The sequence below is a fragment of the Sapajus apella genome, unplaced genomic scaffold (assembly GCF_009761245.1).
Source record: "Sapajus apella isolate SASKATOON/1434 unplaced genomic scaffold, GSC_monkey_1.0 scaffold35, whole genome shotgun sequence".
NCBI classification, from domain to species: domain Eukaryota; kingdom Metazoa; phylum Chordata; class Mammalia; order Primates; family Cebidae; genus Sapajus; species Sapajus apella.
Window position 1 is genome coordinate 6,962,720 of NW_022436975.1, and position 22,719 is coordinate 6,985,438.

General features: G+C 38.0%; 1 protein-coding gene across 1 annotated transcript in view; it reads left to right on the forward strand.

Moving 5' to 3' along the window:
- RP1 (RP1 axonemal microtubule associated) overlaps window positions 1-22,719 on the forward strand; it is a 310,814-nt gene that overhangs the window by 254,962 nt on the left and 33,133 nt on the right. Inside the window, exon 27 of the mRNA XM_032296101.1 lies at window positions 21,735-21,954. Within this exon, the coding sequence (XP_032151992.1) occupies window positions 21,735-21,954 (220 nt within the window). The remainder of the gene's footprint in view (window positions 1-21,734; window positions 21,955-22,719) is intronic.

Sequence of the window (22,719 nt, forward strand, 5' to 3'; positions counted from 1 at the left end):
GTTCTTGATGTTTGTAAACATTTGTTGATGTCTGGGCATTGAAGAGTTAGGCATTCATTTTAATCTTCACAGTCTGAGCTTGTCTGTACCCATCTTTTGTGAGAAGGCTCTCCAGGTATTCAAAAGTAATTGAGTGTTGTGATCTAAGTCTTTGGGCACTGCAGCAGTATCTGCATTAGCGGGTACCAGAAGCCCAGCAACGCTGCAACTCCAACAAACTCGTGGAGTTACCACCGTGGTGGGCTTGGGTAAGATCCAGAAAAATTATCTGGAATGCCAGGCAGAGTCTTTCATTCTACTTTCCCCCAAACAGAGGAAGCCTCTCTCTCCATGAAGGGCTGCCTGGAGTTGAGAGAGGGGTGGCACAAGCACTTCTGAGCTGGGAATGTGCTGGGAGTACTTGTACATAAAGTACTGGGTCTCACCCAAGACCCATGGTGACTACTGCCTGAGTACCACTGATTTTTATTCAGGGCCCAATGGCTCCTTAGTCAGCAGGTGGCAAATCCTTCCAGGATTGGTTAATCCTTTCAGGGCAACTTCGCTTCTGGCCCTTGATGGGTCTAAAATGCCATCCAGGAGCTTGGACCTGAAATCAGGGTCTTTAGGAATCTGCTTGGTGCTTTATTTTATTGTGGCTGAGCTGGTACCCAAGCAGCAAGACAAAAGTCCTCTGTCCTCTTCCATCTCCTTTCCCCAAGTGGAAGGAGTTTCTTCCTGAGCTGCACTGACTGGGGTTAGGGGAGGGGTGAGGCAAGCACTCCCTTGGCCAGTCCAGCTTGTGTTGCACTGTGTTGTGTACACTGCAAGTTCACTGGCTCTGAGCCCAGTGAAGCACCAGGAGTTGCTTCAGAATTGCAGTCCTTGTGGCCTGACTGCCTTTCAGATTTATACAGGACCTTAGACCGCTTTAGTCTGCTGGTGGTAGAGTTAGCTGGAAATTGAGTTTCTGCTGCTGGGGTGGAGGATTCCCCTCTGGCTTGGACTGCTGTAAATGCTCACTTCATGGGCACTGGAAGAATTCTGCTCTGGGTTGTGTTCCACTGTGATGGGGCAGAGTCTCACAGTCACTTCACTGTCCCTCCCCCAAGCACACGGATTCTCTGTGTGCTGTGGGGGGTGGGGAAGGCTGGTGTGGGCACATCAAGGTTGTCTTTTCTGCCATCTTCAGTGCCCCTTTCCCTGATATAATCTTAAAACCAAGTACTGCATTCACTCACCTGACTTTTGGTTCTTATGAAGGTGTTTTCTTATGTGGCCAGTTGTTGAATTTGGTGTTCCTGGGGGTGGAGGATCATTGCGGGTTTCTATTCGGCCATCTTTCTCCACTTCCTCGCCAGAACACACTCAGGAGATTGGCGTCCTCAGAAGAGTTAAAGAAAACATGACCCCTAGGAATCTGCAGGAGAATCCACGAGGAGAAAATATCCTTAGACAAAGCAGCAAGATGAGAGGTGAAGCTGGAGATAGCTTAGAAACAAAAGCACAAAACAGAATAAAAAGTCATATTTAAAGCAGACGAATACAGAATAGCACTGCCAAAGATGAACTCAGTGATGAGGGACACGCCAGAAATTACCTCCCAGAATGAAAAAGAGAGATAGAAAAGGAGAGAAAAGAAGATAGGTGCAGAAGATGGAGAACAAATGGTAAATAAGGTATTTTAGAAGAAGAAACAAGGGGAAATGTAGTAATAACCACCCAAAATATGATGGAAACAACCTTCTGTAGTTGTAGAAAGGCTATCATATATAAATGAAAGGGCTTGAAATGAGTGGAAAGAGATGCACACACTCAGATACACTCTGATAGCTTTTTGGGAAGCTAAGGATAATCCCACAGGTGAACATCCAAGAAAAAATAGATGCTTGACAACCCGCACAAATGACTTACATGAACATATTGACATGGATTTCAATAGGCTTATGTTATCTAAAATAAATTCTAGTAATTATGGACGTTTGATTCTGCATTCTGCCTTACTACACAACAGAGACCAATTTAGTACTTTCTAAACCTGGTACTCTGCTCTGTAGAAAGGGGATACAGACATTTACCTCTTACGTTGGTTGTGCAGATTAAACTACCAGTTAGTCAGCCTCAGTGGTGGCTGAAATCTCACACTGTAAGAGCAACTTAATGTATTACATTGGAAAAAATTAGTATGAACTCATGGCCATGAAAAGATGCCTATTTTCTAATTTGTCACCACTAATTATTCAAGTGGCAGCTGTTTGTTCATCTACCACCAGCTCCCCTGCGTCCTGTCCTGCCCGTATTTTGCCCCTGATAAGGCATGCCACCAAAAAGAGTCGGGGTACCTGGGAGGAAAATTGGTTCAAGCAAGGAAAAAACTGGATTGGTCTGGAATATCCTTTTGTTGTCTGAAATCAACAATAGCTCAAAAATGTCAGGGGCAATGCTAAAGGACAGAAGAGCAAACTTAAGGCTTCCATTGGCTGAGCTGCAAAGACCATCATCATAATAGTGATAATCATAATTGTTAATTGAAACAAGTTGAGGCTGTGAAAAGCCATGCATTAGTAATTATATTTGAAAGAAAAAAGTGACTATAAAGTGTACAAAGTGTAGTTGTAATACGGAGAAAGGTATATATAATAGTTTATGTTTAATTATTTATTGGTTTTAATAAATAAAAGAGTGTTAATAAATGAGATTCCTGTAAAGCCCTGTGCCATTTGAAATTTTAATAAATTCACTTCTTTAAAAGATGTAAACATTCTGCAAAATACTACTGAGAAAATTTATCTGGAGAGTAGCATATTTGATTGTAGGAATCTTATCTTTCAGTGTATCTACTATGACTTTGGATAAAAATATTGATGCCATTCAGTCTAGCATAGTTCTTTGTTACCTGGACTATGAAAGAAAGAAATTAGAAAAAAACAAATTATGAACAATTTAGTTTAAATAATAGGGAAATTCCATCTCTTCTACATTTTGTAAATTGTTTATATCTTCTATAGATATAAATGTATTAAAATTCAAACTGCACATTTATTTTGTGGTTATCTTGAATATATGAGTATTTTGCTTCTCATTTTAATTACATATCTGTTTATGAGTATAAAAAACAAACTTGTTTCTATGTCTGTGGAAAGGAAGAGAAACCTACAGAACATTACGCAGAGTAATCCAAGTAGTCCATGAAAAAGCAGGTATTACACCAAGATGAGGAAGGACTGCCTCAGCCCTGTAGGCATCAACATTAGCCAATTAAAGAATGGTTGACTGTGGGCTCCAAAATGGTGAATTAGCCAAATGCCTAGAAGAGCGCTAACTACACACATGCAATCTCTCATCTTCTAGGATGAGACCTCCAGGTGGCTCTGCTAATAGTAACAAAATGCTAATTAGCAAATTTCTTAACTTTTATTTTAAAATAATTACTAATTCCTCAGAAGTTGCAAAGATAATAGAGAGGTCTTGTGTACCCTTAACCCATTTTCCCCCAGTGATTTCATCTTACATAGTAATAGTTCAACATCTAAGCCTTGGTACAATGTGTGTGCATAGTTCTATGCTGTTTTATCAGGTGTAGAGCACTCATGTGACCCCACCCCCACCCCCGTGCCACACGCACACTGCAATAAAGATCTGGAACTATTCTGTCCTGAGGGAGCCCTCCCTGCTGCTGTCCTTTTACAGCCACAGCTCCCCCACCTCCACCCTTCCTACCAACGTCTCTGGCAAACATGCTTCTGTTTTATATCTTAATAATGTTTAGAATGTTATATAATTGGAATCATATAGCATGTGACCTTTTGAGAATGGCACTGTTTTTTTAAATTAATATAATGCCTTTGAGATCCATCCAAGTTGTTGGATTTATCGATAGTTTGTTCCTTTTTTATTTTTTATTTTTTGATTTTTGAGATGGAATCTCCCTCTGTCACCTAGACTGGAGTTCTGTGGGGCCATCTTGAGTCATTGCAACCTCGGTCTCCTGGGTTTAAGCAATTCTCATGCCTCAGCCTCCTGAGTAGCTGGGATTATAGGTGAGTGCCACCACACCCAGCTAATTTTTGTGTTTTTAGTAGAGATGGGGTTTCACCTTGTTGACCAGGCTGGTCTTGAACTCCTGAGCGCAAGTGGTCCACCCACCTTGGCCTCCAAAAGTACTGGGATTATAGGCGTGAGCTGCCGTGCACAGCCAGTTTGTTCTTTTTTATTGTTGAGTAATATTTTATGGTATGATATATCACAGTTTATCTAACCATTCACCTATTAAAGGACATTTTGTTCATTTCCAGTTTGGGGCCGTTATAAATAAAGATGTTAGAATAAATGTGTATGAGACTTTGTGCAGACATGGTTTTCATTTCTCTGGGATAAATTCCCAGGAATGCAATTACTAGGTTGTATGGTAGTGTATGTATGGCTTATAAAGAAAGTGTCCAAGCGTTTTCCAGACTATATGAGAGATCTGAGGTATTTTTCCTATCCCTGCAAGCATTTGATAGTCACTGAACTTTTATTTTACCTATTCTAATAGTTGTGCAGTGATATCTCATCGTGGTCTTAATTTTTGCATTTCCCTAATGCAAAACATCTTTTCATGAGCTTATTTGCCATTCCTATGTCCTCTTTGGTAAAATATCTCTGTATATCATTTGCCCATTTTCTAATTGGATTGTTTGTGCTTTTTTGATATTGAGTATTTAGCCTCTGGTAAAACTAACAAATTAAAAAAGAGAGAAGATAAGTTACTAATATTAGCAATGAAACGGGCTTTCACTATAGATACTGTAGACATTGCAGAGAAAATAAGGGAACACCACGAACAACTTTACACATAGTTTGCCAGCTTAGATAAAATGGATCACTTCCTGAAAAAAACGAATACAACTCACGCAATATGAAATAAATTGAAGTAGATTATTTGAATAGCCATGTAATCAGCAAGGAAATTGAATTTTTAATTTAGAAACTCACAGAAAATAATCTCTAGGCCCATATATGGTTTCATTAGAGAATTCTACCAAATATTTAAATGATTGTTAGTTTTGCACAGTCCTTACCAGAAAACAGAATAAGTGAGAATACTGTCTAACTCATTCTACGAAGCCATTGTTACCTTGATCACTAAACCCAGAGAAAGTCATCCCCAAAAATGGGAAACCGCAGAATAATTTTCCTCATACATGTCAATACAAAAGTCCTTAACAAAATATTACCAGATAGAATTCAGTAATGTACAAAAAAAGAATTACGTACCATGACCAAGTAGGATTTACCTAGGCATACAAGTCTGGTTAAACGTTTGAAAATGAGTCAGTTGTAACCTATTATATTAATAAGCTAAGAAAATTCTATGATCACGTTAACTGATGCAGAAATAGCATTTGACAAAATTCAACATCCATTCATAATTTTTAAAACTCTCAGAGAAAGTGTGAATATCAAATCGACAAAGAGCTTCTACAAAAAACTCAGAGCTAACACTATTCTTAATGGCAAAAAGCTGAATGCTTTTCCCCTAAGGGAAAAGTTTTGCAAGACAAAACTGTCTGCCTTCAGCATTCTTATTCAACGCAGTGGTACAAGTTCTAACCAGAATAACTCAATAACAGGAAAAGGAAATAACGCAATAACTCAAGAAAAGTAAATAAAGAGCATAGAGATTAGAGTTCTTGGGCATGTATTATTGTTTTTAGAGATAAAAAGCATGATCCATCAAAAAAAAAGTGATAAACTGGACTTCATCAAAATTAAAAACTTTTACCTGCGAAAAACTCCATTAAAAGGATGAAAAGACACACTTCAGATGGGACAACATATTTGCAAACTACATATATGACAGACAACTCCTATCTGTTGGGTGGAGTATTCTACACGTCTGTTAGACCCATTTAGTTGTTGGTGTTAGTTTTGTATCCTTCATGATTTTCTGTCTAGTTGTTTTATCAATTTTTGAGAGATGGAAGTTCTGGTTTCCAACAATACTTGTGGATATGTTTATTTCCCTTTTTAGTTGTATCAAGTTTTCCTTTACCTATTTTGCTTCAGCTATATAAGAGATGTAATAAGATGGCTCATGCTTGTAATCCCACTTTGGAAGACAAAGTAGAGGATGAGTGCTTGAAGCCAGGAGCTTGAGACCAGCCTGGGCAACATGGTAAGACCCTGTCTCTACAAAAAAAAAATAAAAAAAAAAAAAAAAACACATTCAGCCTGATGCAATGGCTTGCACCTGTAGTTCTAGTTATTTGGGAAGCTGAGGCAGTAGGATCATTTGAATCCAGGAGTTGGAGGCTGCAGTGAGGCATGATTGTAACCACTGTGCTCTAGCCTTGGTGACAGTGTGAGCCTGACAAAAAAAACCCCAAAAAATAAAAAAAGATGTAATAAGAATTGTTCCACTGGAGAAAAAGGCAGCTTAGTCTGACAAGTGACTCAAGTTTGAAACACATGGGATAAGCAACCACATTTGAGAAGCTGGCATGTGAGCAGAATCTAAGAGTGAGAAAAATTTTTGTAGTCAAAAAAGAAAAGGAAGGGCATCATGAACAGAAGGACAAGTCCTTGCTGCAGTATTTGGGGAATAATGTAGATGGCTGTGCCCCCAACATTGTCTGCATTGCCATTGCCACCTCCTGGAGGAATGCTTTTGAGGGATAGCACTGATTTATCTTCTGTCTAACCACCAAAGTCTATGCATAATTGAAATTGTTAGCTTTGCCTACTGTGGAGTTCTTTGTTCCATGATATTTCTTTGAAGATACAAGTTGTTTCACTCAGTTTTTAGAGAATAACCATTATAAAGCATTTCTGTCATCAATATAAATGAGTTGCTTAAGTATTACAGCAAACAAAATTTAAACCCCTATCAAAATTGCAGAAATATTTTGTTACATCAAATACAATTATAAACTCAGTCTCCAATTTAATGTATATTTTACAAACTTAAAGAAAACTGCCAAGTCCTCATGATATATGTCACTTAATCCAAACCCTACAAAATATTTACAAAAAAGATCATTAAAAAGATCTGCATTGGCTGGGTGTGGTGGCTCACACCTGTAATCCCCATACTTTGGGAGGCCGAGGCAGGTGGATCATCTGAGGTTGGGAGTTTGAGACCAGCCTGACCAATATGGAGAAACCCTGTCTGTACTAAAAATACAAAATTAGCTGGGCGTGGTGGTGCATGCCTGTGATTCCAGCTACTCAGGAGGCTGAGGCAGGAGAATCACTTGAACTCAGGAGGCAGAGGTTGTGGTGAGCAGAGATTGTGCCATTACACTCCAGTCTGGGCAATAAGAGTGAAACTTGTCTCAAAAAAAAAAAAAAAAAGATCTACGTTAAACTTTTCCTGCTTTATGTTCAGAGTTTAATATAGCCATGCATTGCTTAAAGATGGGATATCTTTGACAAATGTGTCAGTAGGGAATTTTGTCATTGTATAAACATCATAGGATGCACTTGCACAAACCTAGATGGTCTAGCCTGCTACATGCCTACACTATATGGGATAGCCTATTGATTTGAGGCCTTAAACCTGTAGTACTAAGTACTGTAGGCACTTAGAACACAATGATAACTACTATGTATCTACACATAGAAATGGTACAGAATATGGTATGACAGATAAAAAATGATATACCTGTATAGGGCACTTACCATGAATGGAGCTTGCAGGACTGGAAGTAGCTTTGGATGAGGGAGTGAGTGGTGAGTGAATGTGAAGGCCTAGGACATTACTGCACACCAGTTTATGTAAATACTGGACACCAGCCCTACACTAGGTTTATAAAAAATATTTTTCTTTCTTTAATAACAAAGTAACCTTAGCTTACTGTTTGACTTTTCTTTAATAACTCAGGTTAAAACACAAACATATTGTACAGCAGTACAAACATTTTTTTTTGATATTTTTAGTGTATAAGCATTTTTTTTCTTTTCCTTTTCTTTTTTGAGATAAGATTTCACTGTTGCCCATGCTGGAGTGCAGTGGTGCAATCACGACTTACAGTAGCCTCCACCTCCCTAGTTTTAGGGAGTCCTCCCACCTCAGCCTCCTCCCAAGTAGCCTGGACTCCAGGTGCGTGCCACCATGCCAGGCTAAGTTTCAAATGTTTTTGTAGAGATGAGGTTTTACCATGTTGCCTAGGCTGGTCTTGAACTTCTGTCTCAGCCTTGCAAAGTGCTGGGATTACAGGCATGAGCCACTGTGCCTGGCTACATTTTTTATTTTTAAAAATAATTAAGGGAGGCTGAGATGGGAAGATCACCTGAGGTCAAGAGTTTGAGACAAGCCTGGCCAACATGATGAAACCCTGTGTCTACTAAAAACACAAAATTTAGGCAGATGTGGTGGCAGGCACTTGTAATCCCAGCTTCTAGGGAGGCTGAGACAGGATAATGGCTTGAACCCGTGAGGCAGAGGTAGCAGCGAGCTGAGATCACGCCATTGCACTGCAGCTTGGCGGATGACAGCAAAACCATATCTCAAAAAAAAGTAATTAATAATCATTTTTTTCTGCTTTTTAAGCTTTTTTGTTAAAAAGTAGGACATAGATGCACACATTAGCCTGGGCCTACACAGAGTGAGGATCATGAATATCCCTATCTTTCACCTCTATATCTTGCCCCACTGGAAGGTCTTCATGGGCAAAAGCATGCATGAAGCTGCCGTCTCCTACGATAATGATGCCTTCTTCTGGAGACTTCCTGAAGGACCTGCCTGAGGCTGTTTTACAGTCAGTTTTAAAACATAAGTAGAAATATACTCTAAAAAAATAACAAAACGTATAGTATAGTAAATAAATAAACCAGTAGCATAATCATTTATTATCTGCTGTGGTTTGGATATGATTTGTTCGGCCCCACCAAGCCTCCTGTTGAAATCTGACCCCCAGGGTTGGAGATGGGGCCTCTGGGAGGTTTTGAGTCATGAAGGTAGAACTCTCATCAATCGCTTTGTGCCAGTCTCTCAGGAGTGAGTGAGTTCCCACTCTTAATTCTCCAGAGAACTAGTCGTTAAAAAAAACCCTGGCACCTTCCCCCTCTGTCTTGCTTCTTTTCTTACCATGATCTCGGCAGGGCTCCTCTGCCTTCTGCCAGGAGTAGAAGCTTCCTGAAACCCTCACCAGAAGCGGATGCTAGTGCCGTGCTTCTCGTGTAGCCTGAAGGACAGGAGCCAAATAAACCTGTTTTCTATATGAATTCCCCAGCCTCAGATATTCCTTTAAACAACACAAACAGTCTAAGACATTATCATTACCAAGTATGTGCTGTGCATAATCGTATGTGCTATACTTTTATATGACTTGCAGTGCAGTAGGTTTGTTTACAACAGCATCACCACAAACATGTGAGTAATGTGTGCCCTACGACAGTATGACGGCTATGATGTCAGTAGGCAATACAAATTTTTCAGGTCCATTATAATCTTCTTCTTTTTTTGTTTTTGAGATGAAGTCTCACTGTCTCCCAGGCTGGAATGCAATGGTGCCATCTCAGCTCACTGCAACCTCTGCCCCACTGGGTTCAAGTGATTCTCCTGCCTCAGCCTCCCGAGTAGTTGGGATTATGGGTGCTCAACACCACGCCTGGCTAATTTTTATGTTTTTAGTAGAGACGGGGTTTTGCCATGTTGCCCAGGCTGATCTCGACCTCCTGTCACGTCCATTATAATCTTACAATACCACTGCATATATGCGATTCATCATTGACCCCAACGTTCTCATGCGGTGTATGACTGTATATAATTTCTAGGTAGGAGGTGCATTTGGTTTTGCTGGGCTTGAAATGTAAACCTTCATGGTAAACCTGCCTCTTCTTCCTGGCAATGGCTAATCCCATATGTCCTTCGTTAGCCCTTGCTCCACCAAAAAGTTTTCCAAAACATCATAGGAACTTTGGAAAATAGAGCATGTGTTTTTAAAAATATGCTTTGTTGAAAATTAGAGAATTTAGATGAAACCAGAAAATAAAAGCATCTATTATAAATGCAATCAATAAAATTTATATTTATGGTATTAATAAAATGTAGAAAGCAGAAGAATCATGAATATGTTTTTAGAGGAGACAACATCAAGAGAACATCTGGCTTTTGATATATTTATGATGGAACTACATAATCAGTATTCTAGATGAATACAAGGAGTCTCTGTGGATGTTCAGGATAGGTATTTGAGACCATTTTACCTCTGGTATATCTATGATCATTCCAAAAATAATACAGAAAGATCAACAAATGTATATGTTCTTCAAAACTGACCGAACCAAGTAAATCTTAAAAAACCATTTGGGTAAATAAGCAGAAAGACTTTAAGTCACTAGATTTTTCCCTTATCTTGTGAGAAAAGTTACTGGATTTCTCATTTATTTGATCTGAAAATTTACTAAGAATTGTATGAATAGATGATGTGGAATGATTCGGTGGCAGGGGCGGGCGGTGGAAAGGACAGCACTTTCTCCCATAAACCAGTATAAATTTCTCTGAATTAAAATTTTATATGCCTTTAATTTGGAAAAGTTACACATCTAGATGTCCTTAGAGAGAATAAAAATAGAATATGTATTCTGAAGCTTTTGGATATAATGTTCTCTAAATGTCACTTAGGGCAAGTTAGTTGATAGTATTGGTAGTCTTCTATATTTCTTTTTTTTTTTTTTTTTTTTTTTTTTGAGTCGGAGTTTCGCTCTTGTTGCCCAGGCTGGAGTGCAATGGCGCAATCTCGGCTCACCGCAACCTCCGCCTCCTGGGTTCAGGCAATTCTCCTGCCTCAGCCTCCCGAGTAGCTGGGATTACAGGCACGTGCCACCATGCCCAGCTAATTTTTTGTATTTTTAGTAGAGACGGGGTTTCACCATTTTGACCAGGATGGTCTCGATCTCTTGACCTCGTGATCCACCCGCCTCGGCCTCCCAAAGTGCTGGGATTACAGGCGTGAGCCACCGCGCCCGGCTTATATTTCTACTTACTTTTTTGTAACTATCAATTATCGAGAGAAGGGTGTTAAAATCTCCAGGTATGATTGCAAATTAGTCTATCCCTTTTATTTTCATCAAGTTTTTCTTCCCGTTTGTAAGCTTTATTAGTAGGTACCTTCACACTTAGGATTGTTATATCTAGTTGCTGAATTGACCCTTTCGTCATAAAATGACCTTGTGTGTCTCTAGTAATACTCCTCTTCTTAAAGCCACCATTGTCTAATGTTAATGTACACGTGCAGATTTCTGAAGCTTTGTGTTTTCTTGGTTTCTCATTTTCCATCCTTTCCTTTTTTAGCTGTCTGCGTATTTATACGGTACATTTTTTATATATAGCATATTGCTAGATGTTACTTTTCAAACACAGTCTGATCATCTCTCCCATTTAAATAAAAAATTTGGTCTGTTTATTCTTTTAAAAAATTGAGTTGAAATTCACACAGCATACAATTAGCCATTTTAAAACATATCATTCAGTGGCATTTAGTACATTTAGTGGTTCATGTTATGCAGCCACTACCCTGTCCAGTTCCAAAACATTTTCATCACCCCAAAAGAGAGCTCTGTACACATTCAGCAATTATTCTCCATTCTCCCCCCTCTTCTGGCTGGCAACCAGGAATCTGTTTTCTGCCTCTTTGGATCGACTGTTTCTGGATATTTTATATCAATGGACTCATTGAGTGCATGGTCTTTTTTATTTGACTATTTTCCCTTAGCATAATGTTTTAAGGTTTATCTATGTTGAAGCATCTATCAGTACTTCACTTCTTTTTATGGCTGAATAATATTCCTTGGTTTATATATATCATAACTTGTTTATCCATTCGTCAGTTGTTGGACATTTGGTTTGTATACACATTTTGGCTGCATAGACTATGTTGTTATGAATATTTATGTACAAGTATTTGTCTGAATACCTGTTTTCAGTTCTTTTGGGTATATACCCAGCAGGAGAATGTTGAATCACATGATAATACTATGTTTAATTTGATGAGAACTGTCAAATATTTTCCCATAGTGGCTGCACCTTATTGTTGTTTTTAGAATTCTTTATATATTCTGGATACCTCAATCTTATGTATTATTTTGTTTCTCCTTTCTTTCTCATTTTGGGATAACTTATTGTTTCTTTTTATTTTTTTTCATTCAATAATATCTTCTCCTTTGGCTTATTAACTGTGCCTCTATTTGGCTGTTAGTGGTTTATGTACACATTACAATATGCATTCTTATCACATATAATATAATAAACTTTAAAAAGTGCTATCCCACGCATATGCCTTTAATCCCTTGTGCTATTATTGTTATGTATTTTATATTTTTTACATACATAACAAACTCCATAAAACATAAAAATCCTATTCCTCATTATATTTGCTTTAAACAGTCCATTGGTTTGTATAAAATTTAACAAAAGAAGAAAAATTGTGTTTCATATATACCCTTTTATATGTAGTATATTTACTATATCCATACTTCTCTTTTCTTGCTATACATTTACATGTCCACCTTGTATTATTTCTCTGAAACCTGAAGAACTTCTCTTTGCCTTTTTTTATAGTATGAGTTTGCTAGTTATAAATTTTCTTACCTTAATTTTTGAATTAAAAGATATTCATTGTACCTTCATTTTTAAAGAATATTTTTGCTAGATATAAAACTTTAGATTGGCAATGTTAAGTTTTTCTTAGAACTTAAAAGATGCTTCATTGTATTCTGGCCTGCATTATTTCTTTTTTTTTTTTGAGACGGAGTTTTGCTGTTGTTGCCCAGGCTGGAGTGCAATGGCGCGATCTCGTCTCACTGCAACCTCTGCCTCCTGGGTTCAAGCAATTCTCCGGCCTCAGCCTCCCGAGTAGCTGGGACTACAGGCATGCACCATCATGCCCAGCTAATTTTTGTATTTTTAGTAGAGACGAGGTTTCACCTTGTTGACCAGGATGGTCTCGATCTCTTGACCTCATGATCCATCCCCCTCGGCCTCCCAAAGTGCTGGGATTACAGGCTTGAGCCACCGCGCCCGGCCCATTATTTCTAAAACAAAAAATAGCAGCTATTCTTATTACTATTCTCCTATATAAAAATAGTATTTTTCTTTGGCTGCTTTTAAGAATTTTTCTTTCCTTTTCACCAGTTACTATGATCTGTCTAGGTGTGTTTCTTTAGATATATCTTGCTTGAGATTCACAATGATTGCTTTTTCTGTGGGTTGCTGTTTTTGGTCAAAATTGGAAAATTTTAATAAATACTTAAGTTTTTTTCTCTCCTCTATTCAATCTCTTTTTTCCTTCCAGGAGTCTAATTATATATTTGTTAGTTTAATTGATACTGTCTCACAGGTTGCTGAGGTGCTGTTAAATTGATTTAGTAATTTTTTATTATATATTTCAATATGAATTTTTATTAACTGTCTTCAAGTGTACGGACTTTTTTGTGTCCAATTGGTTATTTTATTCCATTAATTATTATTTCACTTATTGTATATTTTAGATCTAAGATTTTCATTTTTTTTAATATATTTTCTAGATAGCTCTTGACAATGCTTATCTCTTTACTCAATATAAAGAGATATTTTCTTATGGATTATATGGCATATTCACTATATTTTAATATCCTTGCCTGCTAATTCCAACATCCATGTTATTTGCCAGTCTATTTTTATTAGCCCTTTTAAAAATTGACATTGTGCAGTTTGTTCATATGTCTAGTAATTTCGATTGCATACTAGATCTTGTGGATAAAAGCGCAGTAACTCTGGATTCTGTTTATAGTCTTCTGAAGAATGTTGAGTGCTGTTAATTTGTGGATCACCTTGAATGTAGAGGTTTGTTTTTATACCTTGTTAAGACAGGGCTATTTGATCTTTATCCTTAGAGAATCTTTTTCCTAAAGAGATGTAGTTGTCATGTCTAATGCATGGTACTTCTGGGGATTTGATGGAAATTCTTGGGAATATATCATGCTTTTATAACTTGGTGTAACTCTAAAGTCTTTCCCTTAAGTCATTTGTGGTAAGTAATAGCTGGAATTGCTACTCAGTTATTTTAGCCTTCTGACTTGTTTTCTCTCTGAGCTCCTTGTAGTCATACTGTGTTTGAATAGTTTAGTCATTGGTCTAGGATTTGACTTGCACTTACATACATATTTGGGGGCTCACCCACTTTTGTTCCCTCCTTTCTGTGATCTCCCCTCTCAATTTCTAGCTACTCTGGTAGCTCCAAATTAGTTCCACATTCATTCTGCTCATTCTTCAGCAGATTAGACTACGTTTCTGCTTGAGTTTCAGCCTCCTTGTTTCTTGCAGAATTGGAAATGCCCTCAGGCAAAGAGCTATACAAATGTAGATATTGGCTATTTCAAGGGTAAGGTTTTTTTTTTCTCTCATTTAAGGTCAAATCCCTGGTTTTCCTGCCTGCTTTGTTTGTTTTGCAGTGCCCTCAAGGATAATTTATTATTGTTGTTGCTCAAAAGTTAGGTCAAAAAAAGTTACTCTTCTAGAATAAAAGTGGAACCTACATAAAGAATTGATTACAATCCATTTATAGTTCGCCAGGATGTATCAAGGTTCATTTCAAAATCCAGAAGAATATGACTTCTATGTTAAAAAAAAGTTAAAGACCCATATTAGGTGAACTTGGCTTTAACCTAAATCATACAACTCCTTCATAAAGATATCAGGACTTCATTTTCCAATAGAAATCATTCACTGTTGAAAATATAGATTGCATAACAAAATAAAAGCCATATTTTTTCATTCATTTAAATAGCAGTTAATTGGACTACAAACTGTTATTGTTAAATTAAAAAAAAAAAAGTGTCAAAGTGTTCGTAAGAGCCTTTTCCCAGTTACTGGGACTCAGATACTTATAAGAAAAAGGTTATAACAAATCATCACAATTTTGCAAATTATTATCAGATTTGTATGCCCACCAAAATTTTGATAGAAGCCAAAGAGAATGAAGAAAACACATGAAATGAAAAAAAATCTCTAGCTATATGATTTATTTAACAAATGTTTATGGCAGTCTGTTTTCTGCCAAGGTCCTCAAGGAGTTAAGGGTCTAGTAGGGAATGCTAAAAATGAACAAAGGACTTAAAGCTAAAGATGTAAGACTGAAACTTAACTCTTAAGTTTAAATTTTCTCAGGAAAATAAGACATGGGTATTTAAGGTACCCAGAATTATTTAGTGATAGTGCTCCTAAATCTTCAGAGGCATTGTAACAGTAGATAATCAAATGCGTGACATATTTGCTCCCTCTGAAAGTCAAGGTTAGAATCAGGGGCTCGGGACTAGGAAAACATGTTATTCTGTGCAGGGAAAAACCCACTAGAATCTGCGATCATTTAGATTCTTGAAGCGTTTTAAGATTTTTGAGGAAAGGGCTTTTGAACTCAGCTTTGTGAATGACACCAAGACTAAAGAATAAAGCATTTTTTAAACCAATGACCTGTGTTTAGTTTCAGAAGGAAACCTGAATTCTCAGCCATAAAGCCCTTATACCCTTTTTAAAAACATCTAAGTATCATTTACTCGTTAAGGCAGGAAAGTTTTATTTTTCAGTTATTTCATGAGGAAGTTTTACCTAGGATGTGTGTAACAGAAGAGTATCATATTTTCATGTTGTGTAATATAACAAACTGTCTATGCTTTGGGAGGTTTTTTTTTTTTCTGGTGTCACTTCTTCTTAAAATTGACCCTAACAATTTTTAGTGTTTCTAACTTGTTAGAACTTAGGTTTCTAGTCTATACTTCTATATTCCTACCCTGAGTTGAAAACTATAGTATTTCTTTGAAAGGCAATCAATATGTAAAATGAGCTGTCCTAGATGACTTGAGACTCTGAGTTAAAATGCCCCAGATGGAATTCAGTGATCATAAAGCTAATTGGTGTTCCAGTGTGTTTTTCAACTTATGAAAGTGTCTTACACAGAGGATACAGACTTTGCACAACATGAAATTTGCTTGTAAGTAAAAATAACTTACCATTTATTGAAAAAAATACTAAAATTTCATGTGGATTTAGGGTATCCTGTTTAGAAAAATTCAACAAGGCAATCGTTACATGGGCACAAATGTCTCAGTTAAGGGTTACATCTAAAAGTAGTTACCCGAAGAGGAATTTTTTTTTTCCAAAAAACTGCGTGTATGAGGATTCACAGATCATGTTGTTTGCCTTGGAGATGCAGGGTTTTTCTTTTTACTTCTATATTTGACCATCCTCTAGTATGCTGTGGAATTTTTGTTTAAAAATGCCTCCATTTTTGAAAATGTGAAATAGGTATTTTACTGTAGAATTTGAAAAGGGAATGTGTTTTATTGATTTTTTAACTTGGAGAATCTTTTCTGGATTTTTCACACTAATAATATTTTTATTTACCATTAACAAGTGAAAGTGTCCCTTTTTGTGACAATCTTCAAATTCTTTCTTGAGTCGTCCTCAAATGACTGTATAACTTTCCAGCTGTTTCACTTAAGTGGGCTTGAAGAGAAGCTCCATGGTGGTGTGAACCCAGTTACCAATGTGAGTCCTTCTGGTTATTCTGCAGAAGCCTCTCCACACCTGCCTAACTTGTGGTCTGTTCTAAGACCTATAAGGAATGCCAGTGTACAGATTACAAAATATTTGCACGAGATTATCTAAGTTGGTCCTTACAAAAGCCTTCTTTTCCTAAACAGGGACTTGAGACTCAGGGCTATGAAGGGAGGTGAGAAGATGCAGACCTCCAGCCAGATTTTCTGATGATAAGCTCTGTGCTTTTCCTCTCATGCCTTGCTTCCCATAAATGGTGTCTCTTCTAGTTAAGACTAACCTTTCATTGGGAATTCCATGCTGGAGAGAAAACCCCTTCAGAGCCCAGGCTGTGCTGGGGGCAGGGGGCGGACCCTGAAGACATCGTGGATAGAGAGGACTGGTCCCTTTAAGGTCTCTCCTCCTCCCACCTGAACACGTAGCTCAGTGCTGGAGGGTCAAAGGCAGGGAAAAACAAAATGTCTGTAGAATGAACGTCGATGTTCTTTAGTGTCTTTCTCTTATGGTATTCATGACTTTCATCCTCTGATCCCCTTTAGTAATGATAAGAATGATTACTATGATCACCCCCATTTATCAAGTACCTAATCTGTAGGTATTTTTCCAGTTTTGCTGATTGATATCCAGTAGCCGCCCCCCCTTATCTGCACTTTTGTTTTCCGTGGTTTCAGTTACCTGAGATCAACCATAGTTCAAAAACATTAAACGGAAAATTCTAGAAATAATTCATACATTTTAAAGTGCATTCCATTCTGAGTAGTGAGATGGACTCTCACACCATCCCACTCCATCCTGCGCAGGATGTGATCATCCTTTTGAGGAGTGTGTCCATGCTATGCCTACTACCTGCTAGTTAGCCCTTTAGCAGCCCTCTGGGCCATCAGACCCACTCTGGTGGTATCACAGTGCTTGCATTCACATCGGCCTTATTTTACTTTACAATGGCCCCAAAGTTCCAGAGTAGTAATGCTGGCATATTGTTATCATTGTTCTATTTTATTATTAGTTTTTGTTGTTAATCTCCTGCTATGTCTAATTTATAAACTGAACTTCATTCTAAGTACGTACATATAGGAAAACACATCATATATATATAGGGTGTTGTACTGTCCATAGTTTTGGACACCCACTAGGAGTCTCCAAGTATACCTCCCAAGGATAGGGGGCTCCTGTAATGTGTCACTCATCCTCACAACCTTCTAGCAAAATGGCTGTTTATGATCTCATTATGTAGATGAGGGAACTGAAGTATAGAGAGATGATATAACTTGCCCAATGTCCTGGTGCCAGAAAGTCTCAGTGCCTGGGCTTGCACACGGGTCCCTTTGCCCCAAACCAGTACCCTCAGGTGTTAAGCTGGACATTCCCATACCCGGAGGCTGCAACAACACCTGTTCCAGGTCCACTTCTTAGCAGCAGCATTTATATCTGTTAAGTGCCTACCACACCTGAAAGTATATTAGACTTTGTTCAAACAGAAATAATACAATTTTAAGATTTAAATTATCCAGAACAATTCACTCAAATTCGATAAGCGCTTTCATTCCTCTTTGTTTTGCTCATGCTGGTTCCCATCTTCTCTCTTTCACAGACACACTACGTATTCTTCTAAGTTCAGATCCTTTGCTACCTCTGGTGCTTTCGCTGAATCACGTCACCATGGTTTTCTTCTACCTCTGCTTTGCTTACTTATCTCTGAATTGATCGAGTTCATTCTCATCTCTGTCCTCCCATATGAATTTTGATATCTGTTTATACACTTGCTTAGAACAGTGTTTGTCAGAACTTGTTAAATATTTAAATGATCTGATCTATTTACCACACACTTAACTTCTTGGAGTAGTGCATGTAATAAGTAGAATTATGAAAAACTGTGATGCATATACAGAGTTCTTTATTTTCTTCCTTAAATTCAGTGTAGATTTAACTCTGTTTTGTTAATAATTTCAATCACCCGAATCAGGCATTTTCAGATAATTATTCTGTCTTCAGGCTCTGGTTATGTAATGAGAGTTTATTGGTACTATTTCAGTTTTCAGTATGCAACATTAATGCAATGGGAATGGACTTTATTTCCATATTTCTTCTACCTCTCTGATTCTGACCCTGTGGCTCTTAGTGCATAGGCTGCTTTGGTCCTCAGATTAAGAACAATTTTATGGCTGGGCGTGGTGGCGCACACCTGTAATCCCAGCACTTTGGGAGGCAGAGGCGACTGAAATACGAGCTGGAGAGATCGAGCCTAACCTAGCCAACATGTTGAAACCCTGTCTCTATGTAAAACACAAAAATTAGCTGGGTGGTGGCACATGCCTATAGTCCCAGCTACTCAGGAGGCTGAGACAAGAGAATTCCTTGAATGTGGAAGTTGGAGGTTGCAGTGGGACGAGATTGTGCCATTGCACTCCAGCCTGACGACAGAGCGAGACTCCATCTCAAAAAATAAAATTCATCTTAACCTATGGCTATATATGACTATGTACAATTTTGAGCATAATTCTCTTTGTGGAGAATAACTGAGCAGTGATGTGGCCCATGTTTATGAGGAAAATCGTTCTACATTTTGGGAACACTGTCCTTTTTTGTGTGTTTTCAAATGCAGGAAGTTAAAGGTAGAAAACTAAAAAGTTATGTGCAAGAACAATTTCTAGGCATATTACATTTTTATTTGACTAAACCTGAAGTGACTCAGGTTGATTAATTAAACCAGAACGAACAGTTCCAAACGAATTTGACTAATATGTTAGGAGCAATTTGGAAGCAGTCTATAGCACTAGCCATGTTATAATACAGTCATTTTGGTTCTGCATCTGCTTGGCTAACCCAAGCATGCACAATCTATGGATAATTTGGTTTCGATACCATGACACAATTCAGTTATTATTTACAAGTATATTTGTAAATTACCAACAGAATTAGACACAGGATTTATCCATTTTAAATTTTACTTTTGATAGCCAAACCCTAGTTTTAGTTTCTTTCTGTGAGTGCTTGGACCCATTTTCTGTCCTGTCTTTAGAATAGATGGATTTATACCATTTCTTTTTGTTATTAGTACAAAATTCTGACTGATAAAACAATAGCTGCTCTATTTATCGACTTCTATCATACTTTGTAAGATTGGTACTATTGTTATGTTTAGATGGGGGCACTGAAGCTTAGAGAGGTTGAAAAACTTGCTGCAGTGCACATAGCCAGCCAGGGCACAAGGAACTAACTTTCAGACTCACGTCTGTCTGATTTAAAAACCTGAGGTTGTAGAGACCATGTTATTTTGCCTTAGGGTGCATGTTGGAGCATGGCTACTGATTTCTATCATATTTCCTTCTATCAGTAACTTTGAGAAGGATTTTAGGGGTCTCGTACTTACCTGAACTAAGCACCAATGTTAACATTTTTTTCTATGTGGTAGACTTCCTATAATCACATTGTTCTAGAAATAATAGGAGGGGACCAACTATTAGCTTGACTGTGATGAATTCTATCTCTGTGCACCTAGAGAGCATTTTGACTACAGGACAGAATTTGTTCAGAACAATTATCATCAATATGACAATCCAAGATTATTATCAAGAAAAATATTTTAGTAGCAAAATGTAGCAGGTCTGCATAACTGGGGTAACTACTGTGACCATTTATGGTAATACCAAAGGGAGAAAAGATGTTGCAGGTCGCTGTGGGGTGAGGGCAGACAAAATACCAGAAGGCAGATTAAAGTGTTTCTAATTATAGTATGTGGCAGTCAGCATTTTGGCCTCATGATCTTTGGCCCTGGTGTTACTCTTATGACTACTGTATGTTATGTTCCATGGCAAATAGATTTTGCAGACGTAATTAAGGTTGCTAATCAGCTGACCTTAAAATAGGAAGATGATTCTGGTTTATAGAGGTGGGCCTCCTCTAAGGCCTATGTGCCTCTAAAAGCACACATTTTTCTCCCAATGGTAGCAGAAATTCCAAGCATAAGAAGGGTTTGACGTGCCCTTGGTAACTCGGAGATGAACAGGGCCACATGTCGAGGAAACAGGGACCTCAATCCTACAGCCACAAGGAACAAGATCCTGCCAACAGCGTGAATAAGCTTGGAAGCAGAAGCTTCCCCAGAGCCTCCGAGGAGGAGCCCAGCCCACCCAGTGCCTTGATCTCAGCCTATGTGGTCTTAAGCAGAGGCTCAACTGAGCCACGTGGTGCCCGGACTTCTGACTCATGGAATTAAATGGAAGATAATAAATGAGTCTTATTTTAAGTAATTAAATCTGTGGTAATTTGTTACAGCAGAAATTGGAAACTAATGTAGTACATAATTGATCAATTTTTTTCACATGACCCTTGTAGGAATTTTCAAAAGAAAAATATTGCTTATCCTGAATAATATACCTTAGGATATTTGTTGTACTGATTAATTATGTGTTCTACAGGGGTGCAAAGGAATACAACCACATTACCAACACTGTTGTAGAATCACAGCTTGAACCCAGTGAACCCTAATTTAAGTCTAGGTGTACATATGGTCTCTTCCTCAGGATCTCACTTTAATGGGAAAATTCAGCCTTAACACCAGAGCATTAGATTGTCTTATTCTTCAGGTCTAACCACTGAATGAATAGTGTGTAATAATAATTACAATAAAATATGTATATTGCAAGATAGTAAATGGTGAGTTGCTAAAAGTAAGGATGTAATGAAAACTAGCTGGATTTAATCTGTTGGTTTTTCCATGGTCAGTAGATACATGCTTCACCATATAGAACAGCATATCATGGTGTTAGAAGTAACTGGTTTCTTTCTTTCTTTCTTTTTTTTTTCTTTTTTGAGACAGAGTTTTGCTCTTGCCTCCCAGGCTGGAGTGCAATGGCGCAATCTCAGCTCACCACAACCTCCGTCTCCTGGGTTCAAGCGATTCTCCTGCCTCAGCCTCCGAGTAGCTGGGATTACAGGTGGCCACCAGCATACCCAGTGAATTTTTGTATTTTTAGTAGAAACGAAGTTTCTCCATGTTGGTCAGGCTGGTCTTGAACTCCTGACCTCAGGTGATCCGCCTACCTCAGGCTCCCAGAGTGCTGGGATTACAGGAGTGAACCATTGCGCCCGGCCCTGAAGTAACTGGTTCTAAGGGAAATTAGTAAGGAGTATTTACAATACAAAAAAATTGTAGGTATTGAGTTCAAAATTGAATATGAATTTGGAAATTGGAGATGTAGGGAGTTTTATTTGCCTCTTATCCTTTGTGTTACAGATTAATCTCAAAGATATTGGTGAAATCTATAAAATACGTATTGGACATGATAACACTGGAAAGAATCCCAGGTGGTATCTCGAAGAAGTTATACTTGAAAATATAGCCACATATGAGCGGTTTTGTTTACCTGTTGATTCCTGGATAGCTGAGAATGAAAATGATGGAGATCTATGGAAGGAAATACCCATCATGGGAACTAAGAAAGCACCTTTGCCAGGTATATCATTTCATTTCCTTTGTGATATGTATTGAAAATTAAAATAATTGAGATGATTTAGAACAGGGACTGGCACCTTTTTCTGTAAAGGACCAGACACTAAATAACTCACACTTCATGGGCTATAAAGTCTCTGCTAAAACTGCTCAGCTCTGCCCGTGTAGTGAGGTAGCAGCTATAGATAATATGGAAACAAATGATGTGGCCGCATGCTAATAAGCTTTATGCGTAGACTCTGAAATTGGAGTTTCATGTAACATTTATTTGTTAAGAAATAGTGTTCTGGTTTTGATTTTTTTAATCATTAAGAAAATAAGCATTCTAGCTCCTGGCCTGTACAGAAACAAGTGGCTGGCAGAGCTGGCTTATGGGCTGCACATTGTTTGGCCACCCGTGATTTAGAACATCAGGCTTTAGGATTAACACTAGGATGTCTGTTCAAAGGTGACAATGTATATACAAGAATAGATGCGTGTGCTCAACTCATCTTTCTGTAAGACACTTTGCTACCCATTTAAATGTGACATTTTTCTTAGCTAATTATGTTAACAAATGCCAGCAATCATGAACTTTCGAGCACCTGAATTCCCTTACGGATTGTCTTGTCCTTTTTGCTTGAAAGCGAACTCACGCAATGTCTTAATTTTTTCTCTGTCCGTTCCCTGTATCTCTGATAACTACCTTCCTTCTGCCTCTACCACTGGAGAGAAAACATTATTTCTCAATGGGCACTGATGGCCTCTTTGTTCAGAATTAAATGATTTT